Genomic DNA, 26,885 nt, shown 5'->3' on the forward strand with positions numbered 1-26,885 from the left:
GTTTAGGGAAGCTTTTAATGTTTGACGGACTACTGTATTTTAATATTTTGTTGGAAGCCTCCCAGAGTGGCTGGGGAAACCATATTATTACTACTACTAAATATTACTACTACTACTACTACTACTACTACTACTAAAAAGGGCATTAGATGTCAATCAGCCAAAGGTCTAGTTAAAGAGGAACATTTTTGCCTGGCGCCTAAAGGTGTATAATGAAGGCAGCAGCTGAATCTCCCTGGGGAGAACATCCCATATATGGGGAGCCACTGCAGAAAGGGCCTGTTCTCGTGTTGTCACCCTCCGGGCATCAAATGGAGGAGACACACGAAAAAGTGCCTCAGAGAAGGATCTCAGGGTCCAGGTAGGTTCATGGGCATCTCCTGGTATTAAACCAGGTATTAAACCACGAGGAACTCCTACTATTGTAGATAAGATGGATCAGTGGCCTAACTCAGTAAAGGAAAGTTCCTGTGCCCCTAGGCCAGTGCTTCACCCACAAGGCATGCTTTTAGCATACTGGATCTCTGCAGGTTTGACACATTTGTAGGTGGATTGGTAGCTGGTTAACTGATCGAACCCAAAGAGTACTCCTAAATGGTTCCTCATCATCCTGGAAAAAAGTGACAAGAGGGATGCCGCAGGGTTCTATCCTGGACCCGTTGCTGATCACAATCTTAATAAGTGACTTGGATGAAAGAATTGAGGGGATGCTCATCCAGTCTGCAAATGACACCAAACTGGGACAAAATAAACTGGACTTAACTGTCCAGGGGTCATTTACCTTTACCATGATTCTATGATTTTCAGCTCCATGTTTTTTTTAAATTCAGGCTGTTAGCCATTCTTTTCTTTTGTAGTTTCCTACACACATGGAACTTCAGGATTAACTGGCATTCACCAGTTACCGTAATTTTCTGTGTTTAAGACTATATATTTTTTTTAATTCCAAAATCATGTTCAAAATTAGGGGTCGTCATACATGGGTAGTGCATTGTGGGGCCAAGGGATTGGTTGCTGCCCTGAGTTGGAGATGGTCATTGGTGGCTGCTGCAAGGGCTGCTGTTGATTGGTTGTCGCTGTGGCAATTGGGCAGTCGATTTGATGCCTTTTTTTGTTATGGGACAGAGGATAGGTTGCCTGGCAACGCGCATGAGCAGCTTTGTCAGTCTGTCGGGTGAGTGTGGGGAATCTCCCCCCCCCCATTTTATTAATTTTGAGTCCCCCCAAATAGTGGGTGTTATACACAGGGGCGTGTTATACACCGAAAAGTACGGTATTTTCCAACAAAATGGGTTACTTCTTCAAACAGAGGGTTTCCCTCTGACAGCCCTTCCAGAAGCAGACCCTCCTCTGTAAAGCAGGCAAGTCCCACCCACCCACTACTCTGCTAGCATCTAAACCCAGAGGCATGAACTGCTTATTGTATTTATGTTTATTATTGTACCGGGGGGGGGGGTGTAAACCATTTTGAGGTTTCTTCTATAATAAAGTGGTATATAAATTTTATGAACCAGATATTGACATTCTCACCTGAAAACAATATGGTTCCTACCATGGACAGAGGGGTAGTCATTGAGGCTGGTGGAACAAAAAGCATCTCTGGCCAGTCATTTGGCAGTGAGCAAAAGACTCTGTAGATTGAAAACAAAGTGTGTCTCCCAAAGAGGAGGGAAATGGCTGCATCTAAACTTTGGGTACATCAAATGAGGAAATGGCTTTGGTGGAGAAAGGCGACAGTGCTGGACTGTTGCTGCATAAAGGTCTCCCTTAATTATGATCTGGTAGGAAACATTCTCAGGAGACATGAGGGGCATGCGTGAGGTTGCTAAGCAATCCTGGTTGAGGCTTGTGAAGAAACATCAGGACCAAAAGACAAACCATTGTTTCTGGGCTCGAGGGCAGCTGATTAGAGGGGAGAAACTTAGCAGAAGTTGTAACTGGGAGGTTCTCTTGGGTATGAAAACAGCTGTACATTGTATGTCAGCACAGTAGAGATTTAAGGCTGGGAAAGGCTGGAGTACAACACAGCATTAGGGAAAGATTGACTGGGAAACAAAGGGGAAGAACATCTGCTTTGCATGCAGAACATTCCGGGTTCAACTCCAGCAGTGCCAGGAAGATCTGGGCAGCACCCATTTCTGAAATCCTGGAGAGCTGCTGCCAGCCAGTGTGCAGACAATTCTGGGTGAGATGGACCAGCAGTCTGATTCAGTAAAAGGCAGCATCCTATGTCCTGGGTGAGGGGGCTTTGTGGCTCATGGGTAGAACATCTCTTTTTAAATCCCTGGAATCTTCAGGTAAAGATGGACAAGACCTTGGCCTTGTGTGGAAATCTGCCAGTCGGTGTAGTTGAAACTGAGTTAGATGGACCAGTTTCAAAGCTGCATGACCTCTAATCCATACCATAAGAAGAACCCTGCTAGACCAGGCCAAGATGTGCTTCTCAGCCTTGGGTCCCCTGCTGTTGTTGGACTACAACTACAACCATCCCTGGTCACTGGTTCTGCTAGCTAGGGATGATGGGAGTTGTAGTCCAAGAACACTTGGAGCCCAAGTTTGAGGAACACTGAGCTAGTCTCATATTCCCAGCAGCAGCCCCTCAGAAGCTTTCAGGAAGCCCCAAGGAGGGCACAAAGGCAACAGCAGCCCCTCCAATCTCATTTACCCAGCATCTAGCCCAAGTTTGAGGAACACTGAGCTAGTCTCATATTCCCAGCAGCAGCCCCTCAGAAGCTTTCAGGAAGCCCCAAGGAGGGCACAAAGGCAACAGCAGCCCCTCCAATCTCACTTACCCAGCATCTAGTACTCATGGTGTCTGCAGCAAAACGACTGAAAAAGTTACTGTATTGTTGGTTGAACCCAGGCTGTATATAGATGGTGGCAGTGCAAGAGGTTCTCTGAGAGGCCTTCAATACAGGCCTGCAGAAGGGTTTCTACTGCTTCCAAGAGAGGTGCGGGAGGGGCGAGTCTGCACCTGCTGGGACGGTGAACCGTAAATTCACCCTGCCTGAATACACCACACACACAAACACACACACACACATGTGCCTTAAATTTTGAGGTGGACCACAACACCCTTTCTAACGGTAAGAGTGGTTTGCATAAGATTGCCCTTTGTTTCTTGGTGGTTTACTCATTTGTCAATTCAAGAAGTGTTTTTAGTCTTGAGTATGTTGCTCTCTCCTGTATGTACAGCTGTATAGGAAGATTGTTTATACAGGAAACCCCCCCCCCCACACACACACACTTGTGCGCGATCGACTTGCACGCGGCCGCATATATGCACACCACCGGGAAATAATTAAAATTAAAATTAAAATTAAAAAATAAAATAAAATCATGCCATGAAATGGTGGGAGAGAGCTGGAGAGTCCTTGTGGCTTGTGAGGAGACTCTCCCCAGAGCCTGAAGAGAACTTCAGATACAGCAGAGAAAGCTCCAAAGAGACTGGAGGCAAAGTGGGGCTTTGTTTATGCTGTTCAGCCTCCCCACCTAGCAGCTGACCTGATCGGTAGTGTAGCTGCAGCAGCAGCAGCAGCAGCAGCAGCAGCAGCAGGTTTTCCAGACGTTCTCTAGCCTCTAGCTGGCTCCAGAGCTTTAACTCTAGTTGAAGAGAGAGTTGTGTAGAAAGAGAGTGTGAGGGTAAGGTGGAGAAGTGGGGGGAATAGGCGTTTCGGGGCTTTTTTAGAGGCTGGCCCCAATTACGTGGTTTTCACTGGCAGACCAGAAACATAACCCCCACATTAGTGGGGAGATGCCTGTATCTATTTCTATATCTTCCTGTATACATAAAAATGTCATTGTGTAGCCCCATTGGAATATTTGTAGTGCCACATCACAATCCTGGATTTTCATGAAAAAATGGAATCGGCAGGGCTTTTTTCCCAGCCGGAACTCACTGGAACTCAATTCTGGCACCTCTTAGGTGGGCACTGTTGCCATTGTAAGAGAACAAGGGAGGCATTCGTGGTGAGTTCCGGCAGCTCTTTTTCTAGAAAAATAGCACTGGGAATTCGGAAGGTGAAGGGTGGGGAGAGGAAGCTGTGCTGGCATCTATCTGTCTTGGGAGACAACGGAGGACTGCACACTTGGGGCTGAGGGCAAGCTTTTGGAAGGTTATAGTCCCTGCTGTGGCTTTAGAGACCAATGCGGAAGAGACATGTTTTGGTCATTTTTCTCTGGTTACTGCTGTGGACATGGGTGGCACTGTGGTCTAAACCACTGAGCCTCTTAGGCTTGCTGATTGAATGGTTGGTGGTTCGAATCTGCATGATAGGGTGAGCTCCCATTGCTCTGTCCCAGATTCTGCCAACCTAGCAGTGTGAAAGCACACCAGTGCAAGTAGATAATCTGCTAGGGCCAGATTTAGGTTTTATGAGGCCCTAAGCTAATGAAGGTAATGGGGCCCTTTATATGTTCCAGCTGTCCTTTGTCAACAACAAAATGTCACTGTTTTTTGTGTTGAATATATGCTATATGGTAATTTATGGACCTAATAGGTATCTAAAGCCATGTTATTTGTTTTTTATCTTATATTTTGGAAATGTACATCCAGGTTTTGTCCCTTTAAATTTTTGGGGAGCTCCCAAGAAAGTGGGGCCCTAAGCTATAGCTTGTTTAGCTTATACGTAAATCCAGCACTGGGTACCGCTGCAGCGGGAAGGTAAACGGCGTTTCCGTACGCTCTTGTTTCTCTCACGGTGTTCTGTTGTTCTAGAAGCGGTTTAGTCCTGCTGGCCACATGACCTGGAAAGCTGTCTGTGGACAAATACCGGCTCCCTCGGCCTGAAAGTGAGATGAGTGCCGCACCCCATAGTCACCTTTGACTGGACTTAACCATCCAGGGCTCCTTTACCTTACTTATGGATAGGCAATAGCTGACCAGTGAGACACAATTATCTCTTCCCCCAACAGAGGAAACCCATAGCACTCTTACCTTATGCCAATCAGGTTGAGCAGAGCAATCTATATTGTAGCGATGCCCTGAGTGATGATTAAGCCTTAAACCACATTCTCCTCCTTCCTAAAATTCACCCAGTGTGACCTTTACACTGCGGTGGTTAATTGCTTTGAATGCATATCAAGTGATTAGGTGAGAGATGGAGTTTTCTTACAGGCTCTTCTTTCCCCTTTAGTCTCCAGCAAGTGTGTTTCTAAATGCAGCTAAAAACATCCTTATAGAGGGGAAAAGCAAGATCTTAACTGCAGAAAAAGACCACATGATAATTGCATCAAAGTAATGCTTATCTCAGGGACCTATTTCTACTAAAAAACAAATCAGTGTTGCCATACACCCATGTAGCTTTCTAGTAGAGCACACACCTTGCTTACAGAAGGTTCACGGAACCATAGAACCGGAGGAGGGATCTTGAAGGCCATCTCCTCCAACCACTTACTCCATTCAGGAAATTCAGAGGTGCAGAGTATTCTCCAAAGATTCGCCAACCGCTGCTTGGAGACACAAGAACATAAGAAGAGCTCTCCTGGATCTGGCCATCTAGTCTAACATCCAAATAGTTCTAGTCCAGAACCCAAATAACACAAAGTATATGCTAAGGTTACCAGACGTCCCCATTTCCCGGGGAGAGTCCCTGGATTTACACATCAGTCCCCATACAAAATCCATTGAAGTTGAAAAGTGTCCCTAGATTCATTGGGAAAAAAATCTGGCAACCTTAGTATATGCCTCTGTGCTTCCATTTCCTGGGTTGGGGGTAAGAGTGCACTGAGAATTGGCACCCCCATCTTAGGCTGGAAAAAGGTGAGACCTGATAAATCTGATTAGGGGCAAAGAGATGACCACATACGTAGGTTACATGATACCCTCAAGGAAACCTTTTAGAAAGAAAACTAACCAATTTTGATATGACATTTATATTAAATGATATCAAATTTATGTAAAAGGGGTGAGACTACCGGTGAAAAGGGAGCAGGGCAAGTATCATTTTTAAATTCATTCAATGGACAGTAGTCCCTCTGTTCTTCTGTTCTGTTCTCCCAGCGGCCAAGCAGATACAACAGTTAATCAGCCACTGGTATTCAGAAGCAGACCACCACTGATACTGGAGGTCATAGGTGGCCATGATGTCCAGTAACCCTTCATAGCCTTATCCTCTATGATATGGAGCGATCTGAGTAATGCTCCATGACATAGAGGGGTTGGGATTAAAACACTCATTTTGGGGTGTACTACTGAAGTATGCTCCAAATGTTATTTCATATATAACATCCACAAATAAAATAAAGTGCATGGCTTCTAAACAATATATTAGAATTCTAAAACACTATAAAGTATTAGTGAATCGTTCAAGTATATGCTTCAGATTTTAACCAAAAGTGCAGAACTATTTAGAAGTAATGCTGGTAATAACCCCCACCCCCCAACAGCGACCAAACTTCGGATCATCCAGGCATGTGGGATGGATGGATGATGTACTTAAATCTTAATGGCTTTGTTGCAAGTTAATGCCACACTTCTTGGGGAAATGAAGACTGATTTACGTATCTGCGCTTGTGTATGCAGCGTGTGTGTGCTTGGCTGCATGAAAGGGAGGAGGTCTGCTCCATCTTGATTTATCGGGGATCAGCTTTCCGAGCTGATTTAGGGAAGCGGAGCATTGCCATAATATTTTTAAGCAAATGATGATGCAAACTACAAAAAGGAAAGAAATATAGCCAAGGAAGAGGGATGCATTCCATCACTGGAAAGTTAGTAAACATTTAGAGAGCGAAGGAGAGAGCCAAGGGGAGCCCGTTCATGGTCTCCATGTGCTTATAAATCATGGGGCCGCTGTTAATCATGAAGGGTTCTGCAGACAGGCAGAAGTGGTCTGTTGAGAGGCAGTAAGCCTTGGCTATGTTCTCCCATATTTAAATCTCCTTCGACTATAAAGAGGAGGGTTCATTCCAGGTCAATCATCATGTGCTCTTCTCTTTTGGGGACGGGTCTCCAGCTTGGCTAAGGGTTTTTTTATGGGCCTGAGTTATAGCTTTTGGTATAATCATAGGCCTGAGAAATAAGAATGGTTATTTCTTATTCCTTTGTGAATGGGGCACAAAAAGGTCACACGGTGTATGGTGCTTCAAATGCTTTGAAGGAAAATATATTATGCCGCTTATGCAGTTGTCTTGTTAGTGGCAGGAGGAGAAACCTTGCATAATGTTGTCCCTATTGTGGTGGCATGGAGGGGGGCTGGGGGGGAGGAGAAAAGGCGCTTGGAGCACATGTGAAGGTGGCCATTTTCTCCTTATGAGAATGACAAATTGGAGGACCAGCAGAGGGGAACTGGAGGACCAGTTTGGGACAGTAGGAAGGGGGGTGGTTTTTTGCGTCATAAATTATTCTGTCAGTCCCTAGGCAATGTATACAAGGTGTATGATGGTGAAATCTGGCAAAGGAAGGGAGGGAGGGAGGGAAAATGCAGTGTGGAAATGGTTAGGGTGAGAAAGCAAGGCTGAGCCGGCCCCACAGTTGGGTCTGTTCTGTTGGGGAACAGAGCTGTCTGTGTCACATGACCACACCTGCTTCATCCATGTTTAGCTGGGGATGGGACACTCGCTTCTCTATGTTGAATTGATGGGTGGGGGGCCATATTCTTTGCCTCAAGCAGCGAAGGAACCTGAGTGATCCCTGGAGCAAGAGAATGGGTGGGTGGGTGTATGTGACATATATATCCATTCCTTAATCTGCTGCTGCGCCGCCACCACACGATTTCTGTTCTCACCCTGAAGCAAAGTTCTTAACCCGAGGTACTATTTCTGGGTTAGTGGAGTATGTAACCTGAAGCATCTGTAACCCGAGGTACCACTGCACAGTTCTTGATAGTGCTCTGCCCATCTCTTCATCTGCTTGTGGAGGTCTGTGGTGGTCTCTCTACATATGTCAGTATGTATATATAATCTAAAAAGATATATAACTATAAATACATAATATATACTCTTAAAAACATATAACCAGATAACTATCTTACAATACACAACACACCCATAAAGAACAATATCTGGTGATCTCATTACAACTGTAATCATCTAATCTTCTATATACCAAAGAAGAGCTGCCTTTAATTAAAGTATATTATGGGTGCTTAAAATGTCCTGTCCTGTAAAACTTATTTGAGGCAAATGTTGCAGCAGCAAACTCAGACCCCTTTCTCCAAACCCCACACCAGTTATGTTCCTAGTTTCTTGAACGACACTTCTTTCCCGTCTCTTTTACAGAACTCCTCTGAGCTTGCATGACTTAGGCCAGTGATGGCCAAACTTGGCCCTCCAGCTGTTTTGGGACTAACTCCCATCATCCCTAGCTAACAGGACCAGTGGTCAGGGATGATGGGAATTGTAGTCCCAAAACTGCTGGAGGGCCAAGTTTGGCCATCACCAACTTAGGCTGACATAGCTGGAAAGCTCCTGGACAGAAGGTTTTCCTTTTCCAGCAGTGTGTTAGACTGGATGTCTATATTGGCATGTTTCAAGTCCAGTATCCAGGATGAAAGGGAGGGCAGTCTGCAGGCAAAAGTCGAGCATTAAAGGTGTCAATATTTGCCGTTTCTTCTCTCTTACACAGATCAAACAGATATTCTCTTGCCTCCAACTCTAGGTACAAATGTGCTCCAGAGAGGTTAGTTCAACAGAGGCAAATTTCCAATTATTTCCTTTAACTTCCCTTATTTTTCTTTTGTGCGAATGATCATACCTTTGGGCACTGAGGCATGAATCCTTTCCCAGGCATCCAAGTCTGAACTCTGTAGGCCGTACTCCTCACCTGTCTCTGGCAATGAGGCCTCTCTGGACCGTATCCCAATGATGCTTACCTAGGCTTAATCCCTGCATCATTCTTTTATGCTTGGCAGGTCCCCCAGTGCCTCCTTTTGTTTTGGTGCTCAGCAGGCTGAGTTCAGTAAATAGGGAGATCCACAGCTAATCCGCTGCTCTATTCTAGTTTCTCTTGAGCACAGCTGCCCAGAGGACAGGGCAGTTGTATGGTTAAAGCTGTTCATCACCCTGTGCCAAGCGTCTCTGTGGTCTCCACTAACTTACAAAAAAGCTACAATTGCCTCCATGCTGCTATGATGGGATGCAGGAAATGGCCCTGTGTCTTATTTTACACTCTGTTTGAAGAAGTCCTCTGAATGTGTAGTTCATGTCTAGATTATATATGAGGAATCAGAAGAACAGAGAACATGGGTCTTCTAGTTGCCCATCCCCTGTTAACACCTTGAGAGCTGACTGAGCAGCACACCTAAGAGAACTTGTGAACATAAGATCTCGACAGCTGGATCAGACCCTAAGCCTATCTAGTTCAGCAACTTGTTCTCACAGTGGCAAACCCAATGCAAATGAGAAGTCCACAAGCAGTTTACCTGGTCAACGTGTTCCCCCGCTATGCAGAAGTAACTATTTCTAAATCTACATCTTAACATAGTTTCATTGTAATAGGGACGCGGGTGGCGCTGTGGTCTAAACCACAGAGCCTAGGACTTGCGAATCAGAAGGTCGGTGGTTCGAATCCCCGCAACAGGGTGAGCTCCTGTTGTTCGGTCCCAGCTTCTGCCAACCTAGCAGTTCGAAAGCACGTCAAAGTGCAAGTAGGCAAATAGGTACCGCTCCAGCGGGAAGGTAAACGGCGTTTCTGGGCGCCAGAAGAGACTTAGTTATGCTGGTCACATGACCCGGAAGCTGTTTGCAGACAAATGCCAGCTCCCTTGGCCTATAGAGTGAGATGAGCGTGCAACCCCAGAGTCGTCCGCGACTGGACCCAACGGTCAGGGGTCCTTTACCTTAAACATAGTAATTAGCACATGCATTTTTTATGCACATGTGTGTTTCTTTTCCTTTTTTAAAGGGATGTATGGGAGATCACCCTAGTTTGGAAAGGTTGCATTTTCTTATGTTGTTGATTTGGGGATCTCATCAATGTTAGTGCTCACCTGGTCATAGGACCAATGATAACTGGGTCCTCTGATCGAGGTTTGAATAACCCTGTGAGGTACGGATTAAAAAGCAACCAGTGATAAAAAATCGCATAGGCTCAAGATTGTAGCTGAAATGATTTAATCTGTTTATTAGCATCACATGCTTAATTTGAGGGAAATTTATATTCATATATAATAATATTATAAAACTTTGAAGAAAATTAAGCAACTTGAAACTTGAAGTGATGTAATATAGCAGGCACATCCAACAGGTGAATGAATGAACTTTATTACGGTCACAGACCAGGATAAGAAAACAACAACATATAAATAAAATAGCAGTTAGGATTTTTTTTTAATTAATAAATGTTGGAGCAAATAAGGACAAAGAAACAAGCATTGGATAAAACATCTGAATAAAATACAAGATTAAACACGGATAATGGATGGATAAAAACTGATAATTAAAACAGATAAGAACTAAAAACAAATAAAAACATGCAGTTAAAACAACTGTAAGAGCGTAAGAACTAAAAGACTCGCAGTTAAAACAACTATAAGAGGCTGCAGAGTTGAAGCCTCTGAAATAGAGGACACAGCATTAGAAACTGATGTGCAAATATGGCTAAAACAGACAATTAAAACAATGTACAACAATAAATTTAGATACAATGTGCAACAATAAACTATCCCAGGGAGTTGACTCAGAGTCACCCATGGAACCGAGTTTGGGGATTTTCATGCCGGACTATTTTGAGTTGGGCGATGGTCTGCGCCTACAGATTTGTACACAGAATCTGGTCTTCTTCTGGTCTTTGCCTAACAGCAAAAGGTCAAAATTTTGCTTTTGCGGGAGGTCGGTGAGCCTCACCAGTAGGGGATCAATGAACTTACTACGTGCCTCTTCGTAAAAGGGACATTTAAAGAACAAGTGTTCTGAGCTTCCTATCTCTCCCAATGGACAGGTGCAAAGTCTCTGGGCATAGGGGACTTTTCTAAAGGCTCCATCCAGGACCGGCGAGGGAAGAGCCGTGCTTCTGGCGAGTGTAAAGGCCCTTCTTGCATTTCTAGATACGAGAAAGAAGAGGTATGCTGCCAGTGCGGCTATATCTCTCTCGATTTCTCCAATTTTATAGTTGGGGCACCTTGTGCAGTTCTGTTGTCTCTCAGTGTCTAATATTCTTTGCCTGACCGTGGCTTTTGCCTGGCCCAAGCCCAGACTTAAAAGGGCTTGAGGGGCAAAACCCAGTTTCCGGAGGGTGTTCAGAACTGCAGCCTGCCAGCCTGACTGGAATTGGCATCCAACAGGTATATTGTGATCTACTGGTAGATCACTGGATGTCTGTGGTAGATCACTGGCAGACCACAGGCTCCCACAAAGAAGCTGCTCAACAAGTTTGGCTCCCCTAAAAAAAGCCTTGCACTCTCAACAAATGGGGCTTTCCCCCTCCCTAAAAAAAGCTCATCTGATTAGATTGCAGTCTCTTGGGAGTTGGCCACCTTTAGAAAATATAGTTTTAAGATGGCATAAGGATAGTGTTATGTTTTTGGGTCCCTGAGTTGTGGGTGCAGGAACTCCCATAACTCCTGAAATTAGTAGAAATTAGAATTAATCAAGGTTTTGTTAAAACTGTGCAAAATACTACTGGATTAAGTTTAGGATAACAAGCCCCGCTTGACATAGCTAGTGAGGTATAAGCCATTAGCAAGAAAATAAAGAGAGCAGAGTGCTAGGCCATTAGGAATGACGGGCAATGCAAATATGGCCAGACAGAAGAGGGATGGAGCTCCTCCACCCTCACTCTGAGTGAGTAGCAGAGGAAAAGGCCATGTTTAGATATTCAACTTTGAATGATTTAGGCGTGGAGGAGCAAGCCCTTCTTGAGATGTAAATCCTCTGAATTCTCTCCACAGTAGACAGGTGTAAATAAAGACACTACAGTCTCCACAGTGCCTTATTTTTCCAAAGGAAACACAAACTCTGGTTAAGTGCCAAGATCCCTGGAATCGCAGCCTGCCTGGCAGAGATGGGAGTAGCCTGCAACAATAGTATTACAGCTCGCTAGCAACTTAGCATTTTGGAACAAAGTTCATAGTATCCATTCAGAGGGTTGTGGGCTAGGATCCCATGAAAGCTCATGAAGCAGAGCTGAATAGACAGCAGGCAGAGAATTATTATTTGAAAAGCCTTTATATTGATCAGGAACTGGACCAGGGATTTTTTAATCTTTTACAGCAATTTCATTACTTATACACGCAAACCTCCATAAAAGGTAATTATGGCATTCCAATAATGTTTATAAATCTATTACTGTATGACACTGCTGTTCTTGTGGTTATGTTCTGCAGCATTTTTTAAACAGGGAAACACTATCCTATTTATGCTAGTGATGCAATGTTGTACTTCATCTTAGCATCACCCAAGATGCCAAGGCCTCACTCGACTGCAGTTGAGAGCCAGCAAAAAGTTCCAAGAAGTTTGCACAAAAGCGGCACGTTCCTGTTATTGCAATCTATTTTAGCCCATCGTGTCTTCTCTGTCGTTTGCTGAAGTTTGCTGTCATCAGTGGTTCTGCAGGACTAGCAGGGTCCAGAGTAACAGCCACTACAGATCCAAAACACAGATCTAAAACTTGTTGAGCATTTGCCATATCTTGAGATACAGTCAAATAGCAGTGGGATCTCCCAGCTGGTGAGCTGCTGCTGCTTAATGGGTGGTAGAGAGGGAGCATGGCGCAAACACATCAGCAGGAGCACCAGATAGGCTCAGCTGCCGTGCTGGCATTGTGCTGATCTCACCACCACCTGATACTCCTCCATGTATGTGGCAGTGACTCACCTGCTGAAGGGGTCAGGCAAGCACTTCCACCCCACACCTACTGCAAACCATTTGAACCCTTTCCATTGTCACCCCTTGCATGCATGCACACACACACACACACACACACACACACACACACACACACACGTATAGTCTTCCATTTGCAGGTGTAAGGAAACTGTGAAGCAATTAATGTAGAGAGAAAAATGTGACTTTGGTTTGCTATACAATGGTACCTTGGTTACATACCCTTCAGGTTACATTCGCTTCAGGTTACACACTCCACTAACCCAGAAATAGTGCTTCAGGTTAAGAACTTTGCTTCAGCAGGAGAACAGAAATCAAGCTCCGGTGGCGTGGCAGCAGCAGGAGGCCCCATTAGCTAAAGTGGTGCTTCAGGTTAAGAACAGTTTCAGGTTAAGTACGGACCTCCAGAACGAATTAAGCACTTAACCCGAGGTACTACTGTATAAAGAAGCACTGGATGGATATAATAAAGCAAGTTGCATAGGTGATGATAGGCCACCAGGATCAGTCTGGAGCATACCTGAGCGTGTGGGATGCACCTGAGACTTCTGGAGATGAAGAAGACTTCAAACATACAGGGACATCCTCCCAACCAACCTGTGTTTTTTTTAAATGGAACTTGGCAGGGGGCCTGCCCATCACCAGCAATGCGGTGCTTTGTTGTAAAAGATACTTGCACTACAAGTTAACTTTATTCATCCAGATTTCCATGAGGAAAGACAAAGCAGCAAATGAAAAACTGAGTTCAGAATTCCCAACCGTACAGCTTTGGTGCTCTGCATGGAAACTATTCCAGAGGTGCCTCTGCTCCATGTGAACTCACTCAGAAGTGGATGTGCATTCTGGGTTTCTCAAAATCACCAGCTGTTACTACCAAACTGTCAAACCCAATATTTTCATGTTTTAAGAAACATAAAAAAATGTAACCCCATCTAGAATGCAACTTGGCGGAGTGTCTGTCATTCAGAATAGACAAGATGCCAGGGTACTTTCCCAGACTTCAAGGAGACCCTTTCTTCGAAAGAGGCAGATGGCACTTTTAGCACGGAAAATAAAAATGTTCAGGAACTGAATAATAACAACTGTTGTTCCAAGGTGTCAGTGGCAAAAACAGAGCACAAAGAAGACAACACACAACATAAAAGGAGGACTTGCCTCAGATACTTTAGCAATGGAGCAAGCTTGGCTTTCCATAGCTCTCATAATTTGAATGACAGACACACATATCAGCAAAGTGAACACACTGGGTTCATCTGTCAATCTTTCCCTTTCCCTAATCCTCCAGGCAGGCCATCTGCTATTTTTAATTTTTTTTTAAAGTGCCACTTGCATTTTTATTGATTCATTTGTTGCCCTAAGAAAGAAACAAAAATGTTATTTTAAAAGGCTAATTCAAAATGCTGGTTTGAACTTTTTAGTTCCAGTCCTGTCCTGTACACTTACTTTGGAGTAAGTGCACTGAGTGGGACTTTTGAGTAAAAGTTGAACTGGGTTTAGGGGAGCACACACCAAAACACAGCGTTCCATACAAAACTATAGTATAGGTGGTAGATTGTGGCTTTCAGGGTGTGCATACCACTTCCCAAACCCGCAGGGGTGCACTGGATGCAGAGCGAATGGGAGCGCATACACAGCTGCATTAGCACATGGGAACTCTTGTCTAATCTGCAGGGCGTTGGCTCTTGCAGTGGCTTCTGGTGTTGATGCCCTTGCAAAAATGCAGTGCAAGTTTTTACTGCAGAAATGGCAATGATGACTTTGCAACAGGCGGAAGTCCCATGAGTTAGTTTCAAAAGCTGCTTCTTGTCGGAGAAAAGAAAAAGCACTCTGCACATGCTCAGAGCACAGCAACAATGGATTGATTGATTTGAGTTTCCTTATATGCTCTTTCCCACAAGAAAGTTTCTGGTACAGTGGTACCTCGGAAGTCGAATGGAATCCTTTCCGGAAGTCCATTTGACTTCCAAAACGTTTGGAAACCAAGGTGCGGCTTCCTGCAGCCAATCGAAAGCCGTGGAAGTCCCATCGGATGTTCAGGTTCCAAATAGTGTTCGCAAACTGGAACACTCACTTCCGGGTTTGCGGCGTTTGAGAGCCAAAATGTTCCACTTGCAAGGCGTTCAGGATCCAAGGTATGACTGTACTGCTGTAGGAGCCTGGCCTATATGCTGTTCAGATGTGAGGGGTAGGTCACTTATAGCTGGCATACTCCTGAGAAGGCTAACAGGAGGAAAAGGGAAATATTGGGGAGGGAAATGATGGCACGTCTCTTCTCCAGCCTCCTGAAAGTACCAACTGCTGTTGCAGGTCTTATAGAGCTTTTTTTAAAACAACAACAACATACAGTGGTACCTGGGTTACATACCGAAATATACTCGGAGTCGAGAGTGGATTTCATGCTCTTTATTCAGCTCATAGTGGTGAGGAGGAATGGAAGTTTCCCCAAAGTATCTGCTTTATATACATTATTTACACAATGGGCTACACGTGATTGGCTAATTCCGGAATTCACCTGTAGGCTAATCAGGTTGTGGATTCACTTCCACCTGGAGCTGGATTGGGTGGCTCCTGCCGACCAAACATACTGCTGCATTGTTCTAGGACCAATCAGACTGCTGCATTTTGGGTCCTATTGTTCTAGGACCAATCAGACTGCTGCATTTTGGATCCTATTGTTCTAGGACCAATCAGACTGCTGCATTTTGGATCCTATTGTTCTAGGACCAATCAGACTGCAGCAGTTTGGATCCTATTCAACTCAGTACATAACACATACGCTTCAGGTTACATACGCTTCAGGTTACATACGCTAACCCAGAAATAGTACCTCAGGTTAAGAACTTTACCTCAGGATGAGAACAGAAATCGTGCTCCGGCGGCGCGGCACCAGCAGGAGGCCCCATTAGCTAAAGTGGTGCTTCAGGTTAAGAACAGTTTCAGGTTAAGTACGGACCTCCGGAACGAATTAAGTTCTTAACCCAAGGTACCACTGTATGTAACAAAGATCCATTTTTAACATTTCGTTCCACAAAGAAAATGCACCCAGAGACTCTTTACCTCCAGGTTTCAAAACAAAAGCGGACTTTGTGAACGAATAAACAAAACTCAACAAACATACAGGTACATTACTTAACAGCAGATCCCTATACAGGAGGGAGAGGGCCTTCTCGGTGGTGGCAGCTCCCAGACAGCTTTGGAACTCCCTGCCTAGGAAGGCAGACTGGCAAATAACTTCTTGATCCAACAGGCTTTTGGGAACTGGCTGCTGTCACTGAAAGGGCTGGTGCTGTGCTGCTTTGACTGCAATTATCCACATGTATATATGCAGCTTTAATTCTATCCATATTTATTTGTATTTTGATTATTGCCCCCCCCCCCAGTTTTTAGCAGTTATTTTTATCTGTAAGTTACCATGAGTCTCGTTAGAGAAAAAGGCAGGGAATAAATAAATAAATAAATAAATAAAATGTTCAAGGATGCTCGAACGCAAAATGTTGTTTCCCCATCTCCGATTTTTCTGCACGTCCTCAGAGGCTTTTCTTATTTATTTATTTATTTGGGGGGTGGGGTGGGCAGCTGATGGTGCTGCGTACCCTTGAATACGCCCGGGGAACCTAAGCGCACTTTGCACATGCTCAGGGGAACGCTTGCGCGCAGGCGAAGCGGGCGTCAACACACAGAATCCTTGACTTGGGATTGTTTCTGGTTATGGCGAGGTCAAACTCATTATTATGGGCTGGAGAAGCATCAGAACGGGGTAGTTTATTTAGCGGCAGAGCGGGAGTTGTTATTATAAGCAGTACTCTTTTTTGTTTTTAGGGGGAAAAGGTGCCTGCGCTCACCACGAAGTTGTTACAGCCAGGACCACAATTCCTTATTTATTTATTTATTTATTTGGGGGGTCGGAGGGGGAAGCTGCTGGTGCTGCGTACCCTTGAAATGCGCCCGGGGAACCTAAGCGCACTTTGCCCATGCTCAGGGGGACGCTTGCGCGCCGGGCCTCGTCCCCGCGGGGCCAATGGCACACGAGCCGCGCCGGCCTCCGCCGCTTGAAAAGGAGGCGAGGCGGGTTGGCCTCCGGCTTCCGGCATGGCGGGACTACAACTCCCGGCGTGCCCCGCGCCAAAGCGCATCCGGCCCGCCGCCCCCTCCCTGCTCGCCCGCCTGCTCGCCTCGGTCCGTCGGCCGGTCGCGCTCCGGACTCAGCCCGGCGCCCGGGCGGGATGGAGTGACCGAGCCCGGCCAGACCCCGGAAGTCCCACCGCCCGCCTTGCCCGGGGCCCATGCGGCCCCTCACAGACCATGGGGTCCCGCATTAAGTGAGTGAGGAGGAGGAGCAGGAGCCCCCCAGGACGGGAGCGCGCCCCTGGGTGGGGGAGGGGCAGGGTGCGCGCGCGCGAGAGAGAGACCCATCCCTCTGTCTGTCTGTCTGTCTGTCTGTCTCTCTATGCGCTATAGCGGGGCGGGGGGGGGTCTTGGGAAACCCACATAATGGGCGAGGGGCGCTCGCAGCAGGGGGCAGGTGGGTTGGCGTGGGAGTCCAGCGACCCTCTGGAAGGAAAACTCAGAACCCCCTTTTGAGGAGGAGGAGTAATACCAATACCGTCATAATAATAATAATTCTCCCCCGGAGTGACTGAGGAGAAGCCCCCCTCAGCGTGGGAGCAGCCCCTCCCCCTGGGAGTGTGTTCCCCTGGGGGCAACGTGGGTGTATATGTGTATTATATAGCTATAACGGTGAGAGTGTGTGGGGTGGGGGGGAGGGGGTCTTCTCTCCCCTTCCTGGGCAACCCACTTAATGGGCGAGAGGTACCCACACCGAAGCAGCAGTGTGCGGGGGGGGGGGGTCATGTTTAAGTGCACCTGCCCTCTTGAAGAAAACCTCAGAAAACCTATTTATTTCAGGGTCTCCACCCTGCCCTGTCTTTCTAGGTGTCCTATTTAGGCAACTCCTCATGCAATGAGTGACCCAGGGCACCGCAAATATCTGTGGTTTTTCTCACTTGCATCTTGCTTTAGGAGACGTCTTTCTCCGTGTTTGTAAAGAGAGAAGCATCCATAATGTGTAGGAAGAGGAGACAGGCAGGCTTCTCCTCCTCTTTGAAAGTGTGTAGAGAGTCAGAAATGTGTTTTTGGGTATATGTGTGTGACTGCACCGCTTCCTCCCATCCCACCATGTTTTGTTAAATATGAAGGAATGTTTTCTTTATAAACAAAAAATTTAAACAAATTGTCCAGTAGCACCTTAGAGACCAACTAAGTTGTTTGTTGATATAAGCTTTCGTGTGCATGCACACTTCTTCAGATACACTGAAACAGAAGTCACCAGACCCATATATATAGTGGGAGCATGGAGTGGGGTTTTTCCCAGAAGGGTGGTAGGAGGTGGGTGATTGACTCAATGGGTATGGTGAACCTGTTTACACTGCTAAAGCTATTTTTGGTCATCTGCATACTACCCCTTGCTTTTTCCTGTAGGACTAATTGCAGTCATTAACAGGCCTCCACAGGTTGACCATACCCATTGAGTCAATCACCCATCTCCCACCTACCCTCCTGAGAAAAACCCCACCCCACCCTCCCACTATATATATGGGTCTGGTGACTTCCGTTTCAGTGTATCTGAAGAAGTGTGCATGCACACGAAAGCTTATAACCAGAACTAACTTAGTTGGTCTCTAAGCTGCTACTGGACAATTTTTTTATATATTTCGACTGCATCAGACCAACACGGCTACCTACCCGAATCTTTTTTCTTTATGTATGTGTAGACATACGCATGATCAGCAGAGATAAAATATTCTTTCTGCTAATAGATAAATAGGGAGTACCGTTTTTTGGAGTTAGCATTAGAGATAACTCTTTCAGAATTTGGTGGTTTTACCTGCTTAGTTGTGTTTACACATGTTTGTGTCTTAAATTCAAGTTGCAAAGCAGCGGCTGATGCAGATGTCTGTCTTTCTTCCAAAGTTCCAGATGCTGCGCTCCCCACCCCCTTGTTTAAAGTGTTTCGTGGGAAGTGCATGTGGCGCACCTGAGGTGCTGCACAACCTTCACTGAGTTGAACGGGGATATGTCTTTGTGTTCCTGCCCCTCCTGCATTTCTTCTTTCATGCCAACAAGCCCTGAAGAGGCAGGAGCGGGGCAAGCTTGGCTGGTCAAGGAGCTTCATTGCCCCGGGCAAGACTCCTGTCACATTCTGAGCATTTGCACAAATGGATGGTTTTGAAAGAAGAGAAAAGGTGACACCAGAAGGGTGGCAAAAGTGGCTTCTGCTAGCGTTCAGGTGACATAGGCTTCAGCAGCAGGCAAGAAAGTGGGGGAAGGAGCTGCTTTAGCAGAACGACCTGTTTCTCATTCTCACCCAGCTAATCTTCATTGGGTGGGCTCTTCCTCCTAACCTCCATAGGGTTTGGATGAGCGGAGGGGAGAGAAAATTGCTGGTGTTCTGGTCTTCAGGATCCTTGAGACTTCCACATACACCTAGGATCTTGCAGGACTTTCTCTGGCTGTGTGTGCAGCCACTGTCTGGAAGTTTGATGCTGCTGGCTTTGATAAATTGCTTTTGCAAAAATGGGAGCTGGGAGAAAATTTTTATCTACAGCTTACAGCTTTACTTCTCCAGCTTGGCTTGAGTTGTCTGGAGCAGCCAGATGGTTTATCCAGCCTCAGAGTGATCAGATGAAATTGACCTGGAAGTAGCCATGGCTGTTTGTAGGAACAAAAATGGGATACTCTTATTAAAGTGCAGGCTTGGGCTTGTCTTCTGCCAATCAGTTTCCAAGATTCATGCGCTATTAGCTGTTGCTGGGAAATTAGTTCGAATTGATTGACTCTGGTCTTGAGCAGCCTTCTCTTACTTGGTGCACTTCAACTGCTTTTGACTACAGCATTTATTAATCCTTACCAGCACATCTGTGCTGGCTGGGGTTGATGTAGTCCAAACATCTGGGTGGCATCAGCGGCAGGAAAGCAGGTCTAGAAGTTTGTGCCATTTATATTAGTTGCTGAATTTCATAGCAGTCCGCCCTCTCGAGATCTGCTTGGTGTAGACAGCATGTTCCCTGTGTTAGCAGTGGGCTGAAAATCACAAAAAAGAAAGGTAACATCTTTGGGGACTATTGCATCTGTTCTGCTATATATGGGAAATTGCGTGTACACCTGTGTATACCTGCACACACCTACATTTCTCTCCATTAACATAACTGAGCAGGTCAGGAAAGTTCCTAGGGCAAATAGTTTCATCAGGCACTCTCTGTGGGACAATATTGGAAATCTACCCAGAAATAGTAGCTGGGGCAGTGTTAGACAATCGGTTCCTTAGCTAGTGGACTTTTCTTCGGTCATAACAAGAATTTACAGTCTGTGCTGCCAGTATCATAGTTCCCTGGTTGCTCTTGTGGTCGTAGCTTGACCTTGAAAGCTATAAAAGGTTTGTAGATTGGCTGTCTTTAGAAACCGCCTGTGTCCTAAACAAATATAGTAGGGGTCAGAAAATATGCCTTTTGGTACAGGGGAGAAGTGAGTGTTTATAATCCATTATAATGCTGTGGACTCACTCCTCCTAGAAATATCTTGGCTGGATTAGGAAGTTTGAAACCACACTGTGAAGTGGTTTTCTGTAATTTTCAACCACATAGATAAAGTCCGGCCATTCTGTAGCCACTGGAAAATCTCTGGAAGAGCGTCTGTGAATCTTGGAATCTTACATAGGTTACTCCAATCCAAGTTCTGTTCAGTGACAGAGGGATCGTGCGACTTCCTTTGTATCTCCAATCTTTCGAGGAAAAAAACAAGCTTTCCACTCTTTACTGTGTAGAGAGGTCGCTTCTGGATGGGCAGTTAATGATTGTCCAGAAACCAGAGGCAAGGAGATGTTCTTGCTGAGAATGACTGTAAAATGCGGAAGATCCTCAAACAGTAAGAACTGGCACTTGTGCTCTGCCAGGGGCCAAAAATCTTTCGGTAAATTACCCCCAACACACTTGTTTTTTAGATTGCAAAGGGAAACAAAAAGTGTTAATAAGGCAACTGGGAGCCTGAGTTTCTGCTCAGCCTCACAGAACCACTTACTCCCTCCACTTGTGTTCAGACCCCCCCCGATTTATTAACACTTAAGGGCTATGAGAACTCTGGGACTGACTAAGACATGAGACCCATATTAAATTTCACTGTGTCAGGATACTGAGGATTATAAATAGCTTAAGCAAATTTTATGGGTTGACTAACTTGGGCTACTTAAAGCTGGGAATAATAGAATTGCCTGAAAAATGTAAGTTTTTGGTGATTTGAACAGCCTATGTTGTTCCATGTGTCAGAGTGTTGTTCCTTTGGCTTCTCTTTGATTCTCTTTCGCTTTTGCTACCTGGAGGTGGTTTTTCAGAGGCCCCTAAACCTAATTTCTCTGTGTCTTCGGAGTCCTGGCAAGTTCAGAATTTCTTCTCTCAAGAGGAACTCAAAGAAAGGATCATTTAGCAGGGCAGATGAGCAGAAGTTTGAGAGAAGGAGTCATTGAGTTTTGATTTCAGAGAATTGCTGAGATCCAAGATCCTGTTTTTCTGGTTAAGTCCTGGGTGCTGAATCAGAGGGGGGCGGATATGAGTCCCCAGACCAGGGTTAGCCAATGTGGTGCTCTCTGGATGCTGCTAGACTACACCTTTCATTGTCCCTGACTGTTGTCCATGTTGCATGGAACTTAAATAAGCTGGAGCCCAACAACACGAGAACCTAAGAAGAGCCCCTGTGAATCAGACCAAGGGCCCATTTTGTGCAGTTTTGTGTTCTCATGGTGGTTCTTATGTGTTCTTATGGGAAGCTTCAAGCAGGACACGAGCTCTGCCCTTCATGATCTGCAGCAAGTGGTGTTTGGAGGCACAATGCCTCTAATATAGGAGCTACCATTGCCATCGTAACTAGTAGCCAGTATCTGGAGGGTCTCATGTTGGGCTATTCCTGCCCCAGGCAGCAACTAGGAGACAAACCTCTACATTCTGAATTGGCACTGCCTTTTCACCTTCGTGTGCACAGTGGAGCGCAACTTTGCTGCATATTTGTGAGCTACTATAATGAAGTGCGACCCCCTCCAACCTGGCACCTTCTAGATTTTTTGACTACAAATCCCATCATCCCTAGCTAGCATCATTATATGACGAGGGAGCATTGCCATCATTTATGCTGGTGCTGATGGGAATTGTAGCCCATAGCATCTGGAGGGCCCTTGCTAGTTGAAGACTGATGTATTGGGTCGTACTGTAACTTCAGTTTAAATTTGTTGCGTGGCCTGGCTACCCTGAAGATTCAGATCCATATCTCATCCCTGCAGTGCAGCTTGGGTTATTTGCCAACCTGCTCGCTCTTCCTGACGTGCACTGTCCATCTGCTGTGACTTGAGCACTTCGACTTTAATAATAATAATAATAATAATAATAATAATAATAATAATAATAATAATATCTTTATTGTCATTACCCCCTCTCGGGGACAACGAAATTACTTGACTGCTCCATAAAAACACTAATTAAAACAATACAGTATAATACAGCAAGGAAGATTAGATGACTTTCCAAGTCCAGGCTTCCCATTCAGGGCCGAGATCGCTCTTGAGAAGAAGCTGTTCTTAAGACGGCTCGTTCTTGTCTTCATCGTCCTGTATCTCCGTCCCGACGGCAGGAGCTCGAAGAGACAGTGACCAGGATGCGATGGATCTTTTACTATGTCCAGTGCCTTCCTATGGCACCTTGTGGCATAAATCTGCTCTAAGGTGGAGAGTGGGCAGCCAACAATGCTCTCTGCTGCCTTAACAACTCTGCACAACCCCATCCTGTCCTGGGTAGTACAGCTTCCGTACCACACACATAAGCCATAAGTGAGCACGTTCTCAATGGCACAGGGATAGAAGGCAAGCAGCAGTTTCTGCGGAAGATGGTTTTTCCTTAGAATTCTTTGGCATTAAGAGTGTGGTTCCACCCCCAGGACCTGTATATTGGGGGGGGGGGGGGTCTGTTGCCAAGGCATCTGAGGTGCTAATGGAGCAGCATGGTGAATTGATACAGGTTAATTTGGGCAAGTGCCCTTAAGCCAGGTTTGTGCTGCTAACTGATTTTTGTTAAGAAATAAAGTTGAACAGGAAGTACAGGATCTGTGGCTAAGCAAGGGCACACTGAGGGAAGACTGAACGCTTTTTCTTATTCTGAAAAAATACATGGGTGGGTCATTTGTTTCCTTGGATATTGCTCAATTTGTTTTCAACTGTGGTGGGGAGAAGGAGGAAGCCACATCAGAGCAGTAAAATGTAGCATAGCTTGTGAGAATATAATGTTTAGCAATGGGCAGAGTGAGATGTTCATCTCTGGAAAAGAGGGTAGTTTGGAAATGCTATGCTGTTGGGTTTTTTATGTTAATTTAGATACTGCTCAATGCCAAAATAGGCTTCTAAGTGGTTTACAAAGTATAAAAACTAGTTACACAAACATTCAACTATAATATCAGTAATTAAAATATGCAATAAAACAATCTCATTAAAACAATGAAGCAATTAAAACAAGATATTTGGATTGAGAGGTCAAGGGCTATGTAAACTGTTACGAGAGATATGTGAAATCTCAGAATGTGAAATTGGTAACAGATTACGCCTTTCCGCACCTTAGGCCATTCAATACCAACTGTCCTGTGAGAAGGAATCCGTGAGAGAGGGGGGGTTGGCAGGTGAGGACAGCACTTTTTCTGCACCCCCCTGTGAACACTCCACCCCATGATAACCTGCACATTCCACACATTGCAACTAATCACTCCTGCCCAGTTATAAAGCCACCATTGCTTCCTATTCCTGCAGACCCTCTGACCATTAGGTCCAGTCGCGGGCGACTCTGGGGTTGTGGCGCTCATCTCGCTTTATTGGCCGAGGGAGCTGGCGTACAGCTTCTGGGTCATGTGGCCAGCAGGACTAAGCCACTTCTGGCGAACCAGAGCAGCGCACGGAAACACCGTTTACCTTCCTGCCAGAGCGGTACCTATTTATCTACTTACACTTTGACATGCTTTCGAACTGCTAGGTTGGCAGGAGCAGGGACCGAGCAATGGGAGCTCACCCTGTCGCGGGGATTTGAACTGCCAACCTTCTGATTGGCAAGTCCTAGGCTCTGTGGTTTAACCCACAGCGCCACCCGCATCCCTTTGACCCTTTTGTTACCCCTACTTTAATCTTGACCCCATTCTCTGACCACCTCCTCTTTTGCAAAAACTCCTTTGCATCTTCATTTTCATCTGAACCCCCTTTTTCCTTCCCCCCTCCCCTGCTTTTCTCAACTCCCCCTTACATACAGATCACCCCCAATATCAGTGACTCCTCCTCCCCCTATTCTGTGGCCCCCTCTTACACCCCCCCTTTTCACCTTCAGCTCCTTGCACACAGACCACCCCCATACCCCGACTCCTGAGGGCCTGAGATCCCTGAATGAGAGTGGGGGGGGGCTGGGACTGCAGGTTACATTGAGTAAGGTAGCGGGGTGGGTGGGGCTGAGTGTATTCTCACTTTATTTTGACATATTTTACTGCAGGTCTTTAGTTATTTCCTTGTTTCCAGCATAAACTTGTAGAAAGGAGAGCTGGACCAGAGCAAGGAATGCTGTGGCCAGTGAATTATTTACTCAACCTAAATTTAACACTGGGAAGCGTGGGCCTGTCCAGCTGTGCCTTTAAAGACAACCATGAAAGCTGACCAGGCTTGTAAATAGAATCTTTAAATTAACAGGTGATACTTGAGAGGGCTAGTAATGAGAGTCGGCTGTTCACAGCATCTTGCGCTAGATCCCTTAAGAATCTTGGATGCTCAGAATTATAATGTGTTAGCAGTAACCCAGCCCTTCCACAGTTTGGCACCACAGGGACTTCTGAAGAACCATCCTGCCTTGAGCAGAGGGGAGGGGAAGCAAAAAAGGGGTTCTTTCTCCCATCTGCAGCTTTGTGCAATTTCATTCATTTTATTTCAAAAAATTTATACACAATTTGTTCGTAAAAAAGCTCAAAGCAGTCTACAAAGTGATGACACCTGCTTGGTCTCAGTAGGCAGGGAGTTCCAGGTGATGGTGTGGCCCCACTAAAAATTGAGTTATTAAAAATGCTGAAAATACCTGTAGAAGTGCCAGTTCTGCTGACTGAAGCGGTCGCTTGGGCATCCGTGGGGTAAAGTGATCTCCTAAGTAAACCTGTCCCAATAATAATAATAATAATAATAATAATAATAATAATAATAATAATAATAATTTTATTTGTATCCCGCCCTCCCTGGTCGAGGCTGGGCTCAGAGCGGCTAACATCACAAAAACAACACAATATGCATAAAAACAGACATCAAGTAATTAAAATGCATCTTAAAATTAATTCAGACAAGTTAAAGTCTGGGCATGTGGCAGTTATCAGGTTGACACTGAGAGTGGTTAGTGCTTGCCAAGACCAACTGTTTCCACTGATCATACAAGGACCTGTGAGCGAATTGGGGGCCTCCTTTGGGCTTGTATTATACAAAGGAAAGTAAGTCAAACTGCATCCTGCCCGAAGGCCTGGCGGAACAGCTCCGTTTTGCAGAAAGATGTCAAATCCCACAGGGCCCTGGTTTCTTGTGGGAGAGCGTTCCACCAGGCCGGGGCCATGGCCAAAAAGGCCCTGGCTCTAGTCGAGGCCAGTCTAATTTCCCTGGGGCCCAGGATCTTCAAGGTGTTGTTGTTAGCAGACTGTAAGGTCCTCCGTGGGGCATACCAGAAGAGGCGGCCCCGTAGCTACGAGCGTACTGATGCTCTTTTAATAATACGATATAAACCATGCTGTCAGGAGGTCCACCTAGAAAGCAGTATACTGAGTGGGCGTTGGATCCTTATTACTCTGCCCCTGTGTGCTCCTCCCCACCTTCCAAAGTTCAGAGGGGCTCTTACTGTAGGTAATAGCAGGTCCCTTTAAACTAAAGTCAGGTGGAGACACTCTGTACTAAAAAGGCAAGCAAGAGGCAACATGATAGACGTCTATAAAATTATGCATGGCATGGAGGTAGTGGATGGAGAAAAGTTTTTCTTCCTCTCTTGTAACGCTAGAACTAATGGACATCCCATGACGCTGAATGTTGGAAGCTTCATGACGGATAAAAGAGAGTCCATGTCCATGCAAGGCATAGTCAAACAATGGAACTTGGTCTCCCAGGAAGCAGTGATGGATGGACACCAACATGGATGGCTTTAAAAGAGGATTGCACAAATTCATGGAGGAGGAGGAGGAGTGGCTCCTGGCCACAATGGATATGCTCTGTCCACAGTTAGAGCCAGCAAAGCTTCCAAATGCCGATGGCTAGAAACCACAGAAGAGGAGAATGCTCTTGTGCTCGTGTTCTGATCTCTGGTTTCTCACAGGCATCCAGTTGACCACTGTGGAAAAAAGGATGCTGGACTAGATGAGCTGTTGACCTGATCTAGTAGGTTGTTTTTATGTTCTTAAACTCAGGTTGCAGGTGCAGTTCAGATCCAAACTGTGCCTCCAGATGCAAGAAGCACAGGTTTCTGATAGCGCTGATCAGCTACTGACAGTGATCCCCCTGGGCTGTTCTAGGAAGCTCCCACTGAGGAACGCCTTAGTGCAGTGGCTCTGTCAGCTGATTGGTGCAGTCAGTCACTGAGCTCTACCTGAAAAGAAACAACCAGGAGCTCACTATTAGCTCCTAGTTGTCCCTTTTCCTTATGTGCCTGACATCACATATGATGATAGGTGTGGAGCAGGTGAGTTTGCTCTTGGGGTAAAGGGTCTCGTGGGTCAAAGTAGGACCTGCACAGGCCTCATTAGGCCCAAAGGCCACAGGCTCTTCACCCCAGACTTAAATCAACAAAGAATAGAATTGCTGCTGAAATCCAGAATCTAGTGTTTGAGCAAGGTTCCCAGCCAAGGCTTTGAAAGATGGATAGCAAACTCAGCATTTTTAAATATATATGACAGTGCGCTTTAGAGGGCCAAAGTATATTAAAAGCAAATGGCAGACGAACTGTTTCTTGACAGTGTGCCGCAGCTGAATTTTTCCCCTTTGTAGAAGCCAGGGAATCGGGTTCTGCTGGATTCCACTTCCCATCAGTCCTGCTCAGCGCGGTCAGCAT

The 26,885-nt window shown here is 45.7% G+C and overlaps 1 protein-coding gene across 11 annotated transcripts in view; it reads left to right on the forward strand.

The window, feature by feature from the left end:
- Positions 1 to 16,901: 16,901 nt before the first annotated feature.
- DENND1A (DENN domain containing 1A) overlaps positions 16,902 to 26,885 on the forward strand; it is a 271,090-nt gene continuing 261,106 nt past the window's right edge. For all 11 annotated transcript variants that reach the window (XM_028716002.2, XM_077922279.1, XM_028715997.2 and 8 more), the window contains exon 1: positions 16,902 to 17,078. In XM_028716002.2, the coding sequence (XP_028571835.2) occupies positions 17,062 to 17,078 (17 nt within the window). In that variant the 5' untranslated portion in view covers positions 16,902 to 17,061. The remainder of the gene's footprint in view (positions 17,079 to 26,885) is intronic.

Source organism: Podarcis muralis, chromosome Z (assembly GCF_964188315.1).
Source record: "Podarcis muralis chromosome Z, rPodMur119.hap1.1, whole genome shotgun sequence".
Taxonomy (NCBI): Eukaryota; Metazoa; Chordata; class Lepidosauria; order Squamata; family Lacertidae; genus Podarcis; species Podarcis muralis.